The sequence below is a fragment of the Camelus ferus genome, chromosome 13 (assembly GCF_009834535.1).
Source record: "Camelus ferus isolate YT-003-E chromosome 13, BCGSAC_Cfer_1.0, whole genome shotgun sequence".
NCBI lineage: Eukaryota > Metazoa > Chordata > Mammalia > Artiodactyla > Camelidae > Camelus > Camelus ferus.
The window spans coordinates 4090365-4104660 of record NC_045708.1 but is presented as its reverse complement, the minus strand read 5'-3'; the positions used below and the strand labels follow the sequence as shown (position 1 = coordinate 4104660).

Below are 14296 nucleotides of genomic sequence, written 5' to 3'. Positions count from 1 at the left end.
TGGTCCAAGTTCCACCCCAATTCGCTGAAGCCCGTCGCCCTCACCTCCTTGCTTTGGAGCCTCCAAAATTCACACCCACCCACCCACAGCCTTGAACAACTGGAAACCAGAGGCTCAACGCCCACTTAGGCCAGTATTTTCAAGATTTTAAGGTGTTGATTCATACTTTGGCTGCTCAAACATCACACAGGAGGTACTAGCTGACCACTGCTGGTCCCAGATTAGTTAGGCAGACACAGCTAATGGACGAACAGGCTCAGCCACTGGGGACCCCCACGTGTAAAGGAGCAGAATGGGCACCCTAGGGGGTAACTCCAGTCACCTGCAGAACATGAGAGGAGGCTGCAGCTTTTACAATGCTGGTTAACCACTCACTGGGGTTTAAGGTAATGCACAGTTTGATGAAGAAATTGTGAAAGCTATTCATGTCTATTCATACTGTGGTTTGTTTCTGGAGAATTTACTATAAAAGTGTAGTAAGGGCGGTGAGCACTTTTCATCCTGCTAAACCAAACTCAGATGCTTTAACTTCCCAAGTCTTCATGTAATCATGGTTTGGGGGCAGTGACGTAGGGAGAAAAAACACAAGGGTCCTTCAACCTTTAGAATACAAACACCTAAAGCTAGACATGAACCTCAAAGTAGCAATATATTTATTTACAAAATATACAGTTTCACAGAAACAGCTTCGCTTTATACACATAAACTTACAATTACACAGAACCATGTAAACGATGTTAATTGTCTGGCCTGGCCAAAGCCAATGGGAGGGGCCTACTTTGGGGGTAACACCATTCCCTCCCCGTACATCATTAGCCAACAACCAGGACCCCCTGGATGGGCCATGCCTAATTTGCATCAAGCTGATTGCAGCTGCCCAGCTCAATCTAACACAAAAACCAAGGTGTCTTGACTTCTTAGACACCACCCACAGGGATAAATCTGTTAAAAAAAAAAAAAAAAAAAAAAAAAACAGAAAGGAAATGAAGGAAACAGAAATCGAGGTGAGTATCAAATGCCTTCCAGAAAAGGAACTGAACCACCACCAGGAACTTCCACCAGGCACTGAACCTTCTAAGAGCAACAGGGCAATTGCCAGTGTTGGCAGGCAGTTCCACTCTAAAATCACACCTATTCTTAAATGCACTTTTAAAACTTTGTGAATTTCTTTTTTTTTTTTTTTAAAGAGAGAAACATTTTGAAACTTTGGCTACTCTGGTGGTAAAGACACTGGACAGGCAATGTCATGGGGCAGATCTTTGGCAAATTCCTCTCCAACTTTTCCTGGACGTTTGCCCTAGTGAGAGCCAGACAGTTGTCTGGGGAGAAGGTTGTTTCAAGCCAGCTTCTTACTATTTTTCTCTACAGCAGAACTTCTCCCTTGGGGATCTTCACAATAAAATGGGTTTCAGAAACTATTTCTCTCTATTTTTATGTTAATATAAGTAACAGAAGTAAAAACAAAACAAAAAGGCAGTTGGCTGGTCAAGCATGAAAGATACCAGGACAAAATACAGGCTCTGATTAGTCAAGTACAGTCCAACCCGCTACGGTGCTTCAGTGAGAAACTGTGGACCAAGCCCGCCTCGTAGCCCTGCACGAGGGCACCACAGGAGAAGCCCCCAGCAGGGAGACTGGGGGGCCATCTTCATGTAAACATGACTAACTTGGGCATCCTTCCCTTCTCATGCTTTATAAGAAACAATGTTTATGAAAACACACTCATCGATTTACAAAAAAAAAAACATTTCTGAGAACAAGTACTTGAACTGCTAAAGAGCAATGTCAACTTCGGAGAAAGCTGGAGCCCACCCTCTCCTCCAGCCCCAGAACCACCAGTGTCCCGGGCTACACTGCCCCAGAGCAGAGGCCCGCGTGGGCCTCACACTCCCTGGCTTCCCCAGAGGTGGCTTGCACAGGGGTCTCCCCAGTCCAGGGTCCTAGTTAAGGTCTAAGGAACTCTGCACAGTTCAATTCCTGCAGGCCAATGTTACCACGTCACTCACTCACCAATTCAAACCAAACAAAAAAAGGCTTCAAAAGTCCTAACCTTGCCCCATGGAACCAGCAGGCCAGCCTGTATGAGGGGCACACTAAGAACCCATGGGAGAGGCCTTCCCCCCAATATTCCTTTACCCCACTCTGTAGAGGAACACTGTTCCCCAGCGATTGCCTAACCTTTAACGCTGCTACCAGAATGAAGTGAGGGGGAGAGACAAGGAGAGAATCCAAGTGCCCCCTCGCTTAGAAACAGCTTGGCGGGCACCCCCAGGCCCTCAGAAGCCAAATGGAGAGAAAGGGGACCCAGGCAGAAGTCTGCCAATACTTTTGGCTATTTCGTGCAAAAAGACAGGTTTTTTTACATCGTGCAAAACAGGAAACTGAGTTATGAACACGGGCCACCTTGATCCCCCAATCCGACCCCCTTGCCACAGAGAAGTGGCCGCATACTGTCCCTTTTAATGAACAGAAGGAAACTTGGGGGTCACTAGCTAGCCCACCACCCCAGGGCTCCTCTCAGAGTGAGACCACAGGACTCCAGCGGGCAGCCCCCCAGGCAGGGGAGAGGGCAGACCACTAAGGTAGGGGCAGTTTTGATGGCTGCTGTACAGACACTTATGGTAAAAGACTGACACACACGAGAAGAAGCTTACATGTATGGCTGTTCATAAACAGGCCGGGGAAGCCGAACATCTCTCCCCAACACAGCGGAAGCAGGAACAACAGCTAGCACTTGTTCCGATCAGCGGGCATTTGTTAACAATGAGAGCAAGAATTCACAACTACCACGTACCCTCACCTTCAGCTGGACCAAACCCACTGCACTCGGGTGTGTAGTCCACCTCCACTGCAGAGAACACAGCTCCAGCAGCAGCTTTGGCCAACGAGGATTTTATTCAGTCACTGGCTATGTACAGTTTATACCTTGGACAGCCTGTCCTTTCGCTTAGGCACCTGTGTGGCAGGGGTCTGCCCGCACCAGAGCTGAGAGTTCTGTGCTCAACTAAGAGAGGGGCCAAGAGGCCCAGTGTCCCTTCCGGTTCCTCACCCACAGTCTCCTCACTCTCCAGCAGTCAGTCCAGAAACAGCTTCCGGGAGCCCATTCGGGACCGGTTGGAACGGCGGATGTCAAACTTGGAGTCCCGGCACTTTTGGCAGACAAACACTTCCGGAACGTTGGACTTCCGGATTTTCGCACAGGACAGGTGAATCCAAGTATGGCACTCGTTACACTCTATCATGGGGCGGCCGGCAAATGGCTTCATGCAGAAGCAGGTGACGAGGTCCCAGGAGTCGTCGTCTGAAAGAAGAGAAACACGTAAGGGGGGAACTTCTCACCATGTCTCTCCATCAGGGCCTCTCCTCCATAAGGACCCCTCCGTTGGGAACCCCCTTCTCATCAGGACCTGTCCTCCACTGGGACCCCTCCCCCATCAGGACCCTTCATTGGGACCCCCCCCTTCAGGAAAGCCATTCTCCAATGGGACAGAGCAGCTGAGCTGTGGTGAAACCCGAACCTCAACAAATGAAACCAATTTCAAGTTTCACTTAAGGCTGACACTTCCCTCTCTGAAAATGCAGCAAGCGCACCACACAAAGGGCACTGGAATGTGTGGTAGCAGGAATCATCCATGAGGTGCTTCCATGTGGGCAACGCCATTTTTACATTTTGAGGTCTGTTTTTGGAACCGCAGCTGTTTTGAGCTGTGACGGCCCCTTCCTAAACATCTCCATATCCACCCTCTTGCACCTTTCTCCCTGGAGGTGGTGGGCCCGCTCTACAGTCACACCGCAAGGAAGGGGCCGCTGTGAGCACCAGCCAAGGGCGCGCCGTCCTCCGGGCACTCTCACCTGAGTCCACCATTATGTCCTCGTCGTTGCCGGTGCTGTCCTCGTCCCGGAACACCACCTGCTTGCCCTGCCGGACGATAGTCCGTTTGCCTTCAGTTTTTATTTCTTTGACCTGATCGGGTGACACCGTGGCACAAGATCCACTGGAAGGAGTGTCGGAGTCCCAGCCCGAGCAGGGGTCGCCAGGGGCCTGGGGGATATCCTGCAGGGCAGGGCTCGTGGGGGTCTCCCCATATGGGTCGGTGGCTTCCAGCTGCAGCAGGCCCCCCATGTAGCCCTCCTTCCCGGGCACGTCACTGTCCCTCCGCTTCCTCTTCTTCTTCTTCTTCAGCTTGTCAGTCTTCTTTCTGTCCAGCAGGAAGTTGCTGGGCTTGGCTCGCTGCAGGAGGGTGGGCTGCAGGTGGCCAAAGCAGCGGTCAGAGACCGGCAAGGGCACTGCGGATGAGATGTCGGTGAAACCAGCATCCCAGCCATCACTGTCAATGGTACCAGCAGTGCTGTTGGCGGGGCTGGGGCTGCTCCTCAAAGGGAGTTCCTGAAAGAACAGACACAAAGGTGGCAGGTTCTGATTATTTCAACCAGCCCCCCAGCTCCAAGAGTGGGCCCTGAGCAGAGCCTCCCCCGGGGCCGCCCCAGCCAGGTCAGGTCAGACCTGCAGATGTCGGAGGCACACAACCCCAAGCTTCCCAGTTCTCACCAGCATTACTCCCTAGGAAGGGAGTTATTAATACTTTGGTGTGACCTTCCAGATAGCACGCGAACTCACCAGGGGGAACCTCCACCCCTTGCTGAACCCTCAGCCCCTGCCCAAGCCAGGAACTTACTTGCTACTCAATACATGCCTGTGAGGGGAGTACTGAGACCCTCAAACTTTTCATCTTTCCTGACTGTACAATCTCCCCACTGCTGTTCTCCCGAAGGATGTATTTTTTTAATTAAGTGAATTTAAATTAATTGTGAGAATTCTCTGACACTATAAAACCTGGAGATATCCCAAAATATTGCAAAATCAAAGTAAGTAATTACTGCCCAAAAGCAATGAGCTGAGCTCTATGGTTCCTTCGGATCATTCAAGCATTTTATTTGCCAATAGTGGCAACATTTTGCATGGCACCAAGCAAGCATTATCCACCTAGCTGGCCGTGGAAACAGTAAGCAAGCCAATGCTAGTATTTGGCCTCTGAGAACTACTGGATTCCTTTCTTTTTAGCACTGCACAATAGGAATGAGCCCCCCCTCATGTCTGAGCACCATGGCAGCACTGGTCCACAGCTCTGCCCATTTCTCAGCAAAGGAGAAAAATCCCTTAATTTACATGGGATTTTGGCCATGAGTCCCTGAAGATTCTGTAATGTGGCGTGTGCAGCAACCAGGAGGTCGCTCACAAGTCAGGGCAGGGTGGACCGGGCCTGACCATCTGATCTGGTTGAACACCGGGTTCCACCACTGATTAGCCTATGACCCAGAGTAAGGAGTTCTCGCTCCATTCCCCCACAGTCCTCATCTTTAAAATGGAGATAAATAACAGCTCCTATCTCATATCACTTCAACAGCAAAAACAGTGCCTGGCCACAGTAAGCACTCAGTAAGTACTGGCCATAAGGAGCAAGCAGATATCAAATACATTATTTGCAAACAAACTTTGAAAGTTTATCAAATAATTTTCTAGACAACTCTGTATTTTCTGTCAGTTTTAGGAACCACTTCCCACGCTGCAAGTTTGTAAGAAAGATTTCTCCCCCAATATTGGCTTAAGTCCTCCCAGGTAACCCCTTCCAGACCCACCGCCTTGTCAAAAACTCTGGTTTTGCTGCCAGCAAGGTTCAAAAATGCTGAAAATTACCTCTTTCGGATAAGGGATGTAGCCTGCATAGGCCAAGACAAAGGTGCAGAATTTGTTGAAATCCTCCACGGTCCTGCGCCTCTTGTAACTGGGGGAATACTCCTGTTAACAGGCGGGAAAATGGAGCGCGTTTGAAAGTAGACACTTACAGGTGGAATCCCAGAAACAAAACCAAGCAAGCTGCAGCTGTTATTGTCAGCCCCTCAAAGACATACCCTTAGATCCACAAACACTCCAGAAACAAGGTAAGTTCGGGTCAAGAAATAACACTGTTTTCAAGAAGGCTGAAAGAGGGAGTATTACCACGTTATGCCAAGAATACTGGGAAACTGGTTCGAGATAAAAGCTTGCACGAAAGTCTTTCTCAGCACTCACGTGACATTTTCTGACCCTATCTGTGAGTTTCTACAGACCTATCAAGAGGCCTAGTATCTACTTTTTTGCCACAAATTTTCTATTTTGAAAATAAACTGCTGCTACAGCTGTAACTAAAGTCGTTTAAATGACTCCAAAAACCAACTAGTTCTTAATCTTCAGAGCTCAGGCCTGGGATCCTGGAGCTCAGTCTCAAGTGACCCCTCCCCAGCCCCGGCTGCGTGAGGACCTCTCCTCCAGAGAAGACACTTTCTGCTGGCCCTTCCAGTGCTGACCATCCGGGGCCCAGGCACCCAAATATACCCCAGAAACAACCCTGCTAATCTCATTTGCACTCTGAAGATGCTAGAAGTTTCGGCCTGTGTGTTCCATCCCCAATCAAGAAACGCCCTCGACAAGAACGGATTTTCTCCTAAGAGAGCAGCTTGGAGAAAAAAGCTCTTATTTGTTACTAAGCAAAACAACTGTGCTTCACTTCGGCTTACAGTCTATCGTATTTACTAGGGTTTTCTTTAAGCATTTTATCACCCACCCCCAACCCCATCCTCAGGAGCTCAACTAGCATTTCCAGAGCCTAGGGGCCCACTCCCCGCTGGGGTGAAAGTTGGGGAGGAAATGGGGGAAGTGGGCTCCTGGGCCCGGCCCGCCCCGCCCCAGCCCCTCCCCAGCAGAGCGCCTAGAAAACAGCGCGGCCCGCAGTCGGCTTCGAGGGCTCCACTTTTTTTTTATTCTCTCCACTCGGTGAGAGCAAACCACCTCCTCCCCCTCCCCACCCATCGGCCGCCCGGACCGAGGGGCGCTCCGGGGAGCAGAGCGCCGACTTCGCGCGGGCCCCAGCGCTTCGGCCGCCGGGGAGACCCTGCCCCCACCCCCGGAAAGAACTGACCGCCCTCCCTCCGGCCGGGTGGGAGGGCCGCGGCCCTCAAACTCTTGGGGAGAACTTTTATTTCGGCGGGGAACGTGTAGAAGTGGGTCGGCAGCCGGGAACCAAGACAGAGTGGAAGGCGGCGGCGCCCTCGGGCCCGGGGCGGGGGACCCGCGCCGCCCCCACCGCGCCCTCCGCCCCAGCCCCGCCGCCTTTAGGAAAAGCAGATGGCGGTGCGGCCCCCTCCCCGCCCTCCCGCGGAAGCCGCCCCCCGCAGGCACTCGGCCCCGGAAGGTGCGGGGCCCATCCCGCGGGGGAGGGGGCGCGGGTAGCCGGCCAGGATTCGGGGTCCGGGTCTGGCAGGCCCCGCGAGCCCCGAGGCGGCAGCGGGGCGGGCGAGGGAGCCCGGCGCCGCCTCCCCTCCCCCACCCGCCTGCGGCCGGACCCGCACCCTGGACTCCGCCGTTCTCGGGAGAGGGAGGGGGAGGGGACGGCGCTGGGGGCGCCGGCCGGGAGAACCGAGGGCCGATCCCCGGAAGGAGGGGGAGCGGGGCGGGGCGAGCAGAACCCGGAGGCGGGGGCCCGGAGGGGGAGACGAGCGCGCTGGGGGTGGGAGCATGGCTCGGGCCCCCGCAGGGGTGGAGACCCCGAAAAACAATCCCCCCTCCCCCGAGCCGGAGGGGGCGAGGGCCGAGCGGGAGTCAGGGGGCGGGGCGCGGGCCACTGGGCCCGGGGGATTAGGGAAGAAGACGGGGGCGCGCCGAGCTGAGTCTAGGTTCGAGGGGGACCGCAAACCCCTCCGGGAGGGGGAGGGGGATCCCTCCGAGAAGCGGGAGCGCGGGGCGGCGGCAGCTCGGACCGGTCCCCGGGGGCGGGGAAGGGGTAAGCCAGGCCTGCGGGGAGGGGCCGGGGACGCACACAGATCCCGGGGCTATGCGAGGCCGGGGAGGGGTGGACGCGGCGGACCGGGGGAAGGGGCGCCGGGAGGACACGGACGCCCGCGGAAGGGACACCGCGGAAAGCGGGCGGAGAAGACCGGGCGCGGGCCCGAGCGGGGGGCGGGGCTCGACGCTAGGTGGGCGACGAGGGAAAACTGGGGGAGGGGAGGGCGGAGCTCGGTCAGCGGGGGTCCGGCTCCGGGAGCTTAGGATCGGGGGGGGGGGGCTGGGGGCTATCGCGGCGCAGCTCTCACTCACCTCCGGGTGGAAAGCGGCGGCGCAGGAGTCGGAGTCCATGTTCAGGGTTGGGGGCGGCGGCCGCGGGAGTGCAGGGGCCGGGATGCGGGCGCAGGGCCGCGGAGCCGCTCAAGGCTGGGGGCTCCGGCGGCCGCGGAGGGCGAGGGCGGACCCGGGAGGGGTCGCCCCGGCTGGAGATGCTGGGGGGCTCGGTGTGTCGCGTCCCGGGCACTGTGCTCTCGGACTGGCGGCTCCACAACCGAGCAGAGTTGTCGATGCAGCTCCCGCGACCAGCGCGACTGGGCAGGCGGGAGAGTCGCTGTGGGGGGCGGCGGCGGCGGCGGCAGCGAGCGGGAACCCGACCGGCTCCCCGACCTGACGCCCAGTTCGGCTCGTGTCTCCGGAGGGAGGGCGGGAGAGCCGCAAGGGCTGTCGGGAATTGTAGTCTGGGGGCGACGGGAAGCGGAGGGCGAGGGGGCTTGGCACTGGGGCTGGCGCAGTGCATTGTGGGAGTCGTAGTCCCCAGCTTGGCAGCTGAGGCGCACAAAGGCTGCCTCAAGGACTCCAACTCCCACAGAGCTCCGCGGCAGCTGCCCGGTCTGCGGAGGCGGTGGCTCCCGGACCTGAGGCCGCCGGAGCGGGGGAGGTGCGGGGGCTCGCGCTGGCTCGGCGATGGGGGTGGGGCGGCGCGAGCGGCAGCGCCTCGGTCTCCGCGGGGGCGGGGAGGGTCAGGGGTCGCCCCGGCGGGTGGGGGCGGGACTGACAGCCTTGGTCTCGATGGGCGGTGGCGGCTGGCACTTCCTCTTTCTCCTTTGGGACGGGGGGTCTGTGTCTCTTTGTGGGCCTGGGGTCCCCGCGGCCCGGGCGGGGAGGTGGGTGCTGACTTCGCAGCCGACCCCCGGCTCCACTCCCGCGCTTCGAGTTTTCGCAGCTGTGCGTCTACTAGTCGGCTCCTTGCCCCGGGGCTCGGGACGGCGGGACCGAGGCCGAGCGGGGGTAGGACTGCCCGAGGCTCTCTGGTTGGAAACAGTTTGGGGTGTCGGGTTACCGCAATTTTAAAAAACCTAGATCAGTGTTACCACTGTTTTAGAAGATGTTTTCTTTAAATTCGCTTTTTTTTCCCTCTTCGCTTAACCTTGGGACCACCCCTGTTTTCTCAACTTTACATTGAATTCTTTCCTGAATATATTCTTCACAGGATTAGAACCGTGGGGTGAGGCAAAAACGTGACAGAGATATTTGGTATTGACATTGATTGTTTATTGATATTTAATTGAGGAGTTGGCAGCGTTTAAACGCTGGACCGCGGAGTATTTTACAACTTTGTATGTTGAAGGTTGATTGACTTTGAAGACTTAGTTGAAAATTAACTGCCCTGATAAAATTACCATGAAGAAGACTGATGTACTTCAATATTTTTAATAGCCATTTGAAAGAAAAAAATCTACACAAAACGCAAATGATTCAATAACCTATTTGATAGCTTTGAAGATAGAGATTTGTTCAAGAGGAGTAACATAAAATTTTAAACTCAAATCAGAAAACCGACTCATCATACTAAGTCAGACGATGACTGGAAGAGCCCCTAAAAGATGAGATTAATTCTGAGAGAGTGAATACTCCATTGGTTGACTATTGCTATTTGGGTGGTTAAGATAACTCTGCTGGGAACATTTAGTGGTTAAAAGGCTGAGTTTATCTTAGAAATACTTCTCTGAACCTCAGTTACATTAGCTATAAAATATTTAGAGTACCTCAATAAGTAGTAGTTTACTCTTATTATTGTTGTTACTTTTTAAAATACTATTTAAGCAAGATCTTCGAAGATTGGAGGGCTCCCCAGAGGTGATAACAAATTGTGGTGCTTTCCAAAGCTAGTAGGATAAAAACAGACATTGCATTTAGCCTGTGGAAACACCATTAACAACTTCTCACAGAGTTGTCACTTTCAGATGATTTAGCCAGATTTGGAAATGTTATCTGATCACTATGGCCAGAGCCAGTGTCCTGAGGTTAGCCAGTGTTGCCCAGGTTCAGATTCACCGGGAGCAACTTCTTTTGCCTAAATATGAAAGGGCCAAGAAGAATATTATCCTACTGGTAGTTTAAAAGTGTAAATGCCAAAAAAAGAGTAAGTCCAAATGACAAAAGAGGGAAATTTTTTTAACTGATCATTATTACCGATAGTATAATTTTTCACATAATAAACAGTAAATATCCCCCAATTAAGAAACTGAAGTAAAGAACTTGTTCATAATAATAATGGTCTTGATGACAAACCAGCCTAGAATTCGGGAACCTATATTGGACTACTGAGTCACACTAAAGAAGAAATCGCGGTCTTGGATTGTGTCATGTGACAGTGATAACTCTCACTCAGAATAGGTATCCAATATTATTTCTCGAATAAATTCTTAGTAAACAGTAGTTCTTAGCACACAGAGGTGATCAGTACTACCTGGTGTACTGAGCTCATCTCCCTGCCTGCCTCTCCAGTGAAATAGAAAGCTTCATGGACAAAGACTGTTGTCTCTTCTTCCTTTGATTTCCCTTAGAAATTTAGCCCTTTGGAGGAGGTTTAGATGTTAGTATCTACCATCCCTTCCCAGGACTCAAAAAGGAGTATAACACCAATAAGTGATCCAAATTCAGTAGCATAATATGTAGCTGTGAGAATAATAAAAGCTAGTTTTCTATGTGACAGGCTTAGGTTTCTTCAATATATCCAGTTTATTTCTCACGTGTACTGTACTATACTCCTAGGCTCTGGGGGCAAATCTAGAATTCCATGATTAATGCAAGAGCATTAGCCACAGTAGCCAGATCCTTGGAGAGTCCTTGTTTCCTCCTTTAAAAAAAAAAAAAAAAATCTGCTGGTGAATGCTAAGTCTCAGATGATTATAGTTACTCAGGAAAGAGGAAGAAAAAAGCCAACATTAGCACAGGTTGTGACAAGTTTTAACATACTAAGAATACCATGGTTTCTCAGTAAGTAACTTGAGAATGTAGTTATTTTAATTTGGTTACCAAACATAGCTTCACCTTCCTAAATCTCACTAGCTACACTCCATTCACTTGGGGAAAATTCAAGAAAGACTTCTGCCTCCCATTTCGGCTCTGCACTTGAGTGTGGGTATGAACATAATCAAATGTTTATTTTTCCTGGAATTATTTTTTGGCATTTCAGCTTTCTGTTCAGCCTAATAGGATATTCTTAGAAATTCTTATATAGATTTTTCCTACCCTCAGTTTTCTGCGTTTCTTACTTCCGTTTGCAAGAGAGGAAAATAAGTGAAAATTCCTCAAAACTATTGTTTTCACCTTTTAGGGGGACAGGGCCCTTGTTACTGTTTTCAACGTTTTATTTTGCCTGCTGTATGAATATATGTGTGAAAATTTTAAATCATTAATAAATAATGTACAAACTATGTATTGTCACCTTTTCAAATAGTGAGGAAAATTACCTATGCATAAAAGAATCAAATGAATCTCTTGTGTTACAGTTTTCACAGGGAAATTATAAAGGTTAATAGCTAGCACTATGTGCCAAACTATTTGTTTTTACTTGCAGTGTGTCATTTACATATAATAATGCACTTAATAAACAGAGACTACTGGAACAGCCCTTAAAGGAAAAAGTATATGTGCAGTGAGTGCATTACAAACCACACCTCAGGCGGCCCAGAATTAGAGAAAATCAGAACGTGTAATAGGAAAAAAGGTGTAATCTTTTTTTGACCCTATAAATGCTATGCTATGTGTCCCTATATGTTCTCAAAGAAAAGAAAAAATAAAGGTAAAAGCAGCTTTTAAAATTATCTCAGTCACCTCTGGTCCTGTCCACCTAAAATGCAAATTCAAATAACAAAATTAAGGAGTTTTCATGTTTTTTAATGAAATAGTACCATTATTTGTCAAATCACATTAAATCACATTATCATAAAGTTACTTAGACAAAGACCATTTTCATGATTTTAGAAGGGGTACACTTCATGGCTGAAGTTTAATCTTTTTTTTTCATTGAGTTATAGTCAGTTTACAATGTGTCAATTTCTGGTGTACAGCACAATTTTTCAGTCATACATGAATTTACATATATTTGTTTTCATATTCTTCTTCACCATGAGCTACTACAAGATCTTGAATATATTTCCCTGTGCTATACAGTATAAACTTGCTTATTGAAGTTTAATCTTTAAATACATTTTCCCTGCATGCTTGCTTCTTAGCTAGAGTTAACACCTTCCTCACCAAACAGTGCTGCCTCTACCATGCCAGGGTGTTGGACGATATTTAAGAAGTTTAAATCCCCTAATTTTAATACAGTTCGCTGACTGTATCCATCACATTGTTGTAATGCAGTGAATGAATTTTTCACATTCCCATTTTGAACTCATGAGATTAATGAGCAAAAAAAAGGAACTAAATAGCATGCTTAGGTTAGCAGGTTATTCAAAATTCCAAGCACAGCTGGTGAGTCTAAATCTGTTCTTTTCCTTTCTGACCACGTTCCTTTATTGACTTAGATATCTATGCAGCTTCAAATGTGCGCCTGTTAGGTCTTAGGTAATATACTGTTTTTTCCTCAAGAACTGAATCTTTAATTTTATTTTGAACTTGTAATATTTCTTTAATACACAGGTTATGTATATTTAAGAAAGACAGAAAGAAAATGTGGACAAGCAAAACCAAAACAGATGAACTACCTAGAGAAAATATTACCCTCACAATTTTGGGGTAGGCATATGAACGCACTTAACAAATTGGGTTATACTATGGGTAATCAGATTTTTTTTGCTTGCCATTATAGCATGAACATCTTTCCATTTCAATAAACATCCACATCATCATTCTTCACAGTAAAGCTGAAACATGAGTTAAATAAACCCCTGTTGTTAGGAGTACACAAAACTGGACTCAGTTCTTCTCTGTAGAAACATTACTGATTTCAAGATGTGATCCATACCAGGTGGATGAGTTCTGACCCAGAGAGACAGTAGTGTTTTTCCTCATGAACACCCCACTTCCTGGCTACTCAGACTTTCTTGTCACAAAGCTTGAGCAAGTAAGCTTATTGGCTGGGCTCCTGGGCCCAGGAATGCTGCTGCTGCCGTTAATAGCTGTGTGAACAGTCCATCTATGGGCAACAGGCAGCCGCCTGGGTACCTGAATGTTTTCTGACTTAGGCCTGTCCTTCCCATGCTGAAATTTAGACCAGACACCTTCTCACAGCCAGATGATTAGAGATTCAGGAGTAGAAGAGAAAGCCTACAAGACAGTTCTCACTTCAGGGATGGAATAAAAACAAGATGTCTTCTCCAAAGGCTGTGCCGGCTGAGGTGGAACCTAGAAATGACAGCCACTCCCGGTGTGCCTGGCCTGCCCTGGGACACGTGGGCGGAGTGAGGCCTCCATCAGGAATGTCTTTGCCAAGCCCACAGGGCACTGGGTGGGGGCTAGCAAATCACAGAAACTCAGGTTTCATCTGCAAAACAAGAGGCTGAATAAGGGTCTTTTCTAAAACTGATCAAAGCATATATTAAACTAACAAAAAAAATGTCTTCCGAGTAGGGACTTTTTTCATATGGTTTCATTGAAAGTGCAGTCCTGGTACTGCATCTATTGGAACCAAGGTAAGGAAGATTTCTTTCTTTGCCAGCACCCCACAAGTGACCGTGACAAATCCGAATGGTCACATCCCCTGGTTTTTAAGGTAGTCCCCTATCTGACCTTGAGCTGAGGGCCCTGTCCTCAGGGTCCCTAATGCCCCTCATGGAATAGAAAAAACTGCTATTTTTTTTCTCTGAAATTATTTTCTGGTTCTTCAGTTTTTTGTTCAGCTTAATAATATATTAGGAATTCCCATGGATTTTCCTTCCCTGCCTTTCCCACTTCCATTTCCAGGAGAGGAGGCGAGACCAGGGTAAGGGAAGGCAGTCAGGGCAGACCTGCCCCCTTCAGAGGGTAGCTCCGGAGCCTGAAAGAATCTCTCTGAATCGGAAACTAAAACTGCGCCTTGTGTGCTGACGAAAGTTAACCACCGAGTTAGTCAAGTCTGAAACTCCTGCAGGGACACAGTGCAGCAGATTCCTGCCATCTGACTCGCGTCCCTTACGGATGGGCCAAGAAAAAAATGTCACCTAAAAACCTTGTATTTGTTCATGCTTTGGTCCTGAATTGTAAAAA

The 14296-nt window shown here is 49.7% G+C and overlaps 1 protein-coding gene across 2 annotated transcripts; it reads right to left on the bottom strand.

Annotated features, from left to right (window-relative positions):
* Positions 1-630: 630 nt before the first annotated feature.
* On the bottom strand, positions 631-8536 carry PHF13 (PHD finger protein 13). 2 transcript variants are annotated; one of them, XM_032495093.1, is made up of 4 exons: positions 8132-8536; positions 5696-5797; positions 3853-4387; positions 631-3301 (listed from the first exon to the last, which is right to left on the bottom strand). In XM_032495093.1, the coding sequence occupies exons 1-4, from the start codon at positions 8168-8170 to the stop codon at positions 3075-3077; spliced, it is 903 nt and encodes a 300-aa protein (XP_032350984.1). In that variant the 5' UTR covers positions 8171-8536; the 3' UTR covers positions 631-3074. The 2 variants fall into 2 exon arrangements, with proteins under 2 accessions (XP_032350984.1, XP_032350983.1); XM_032495092.1 differs by lacking the exon at positions 8132-8536 and adding an exon at positions 7387-7996.
* Positions 8537-14296: the final 5760 nt, after the last annotated feature.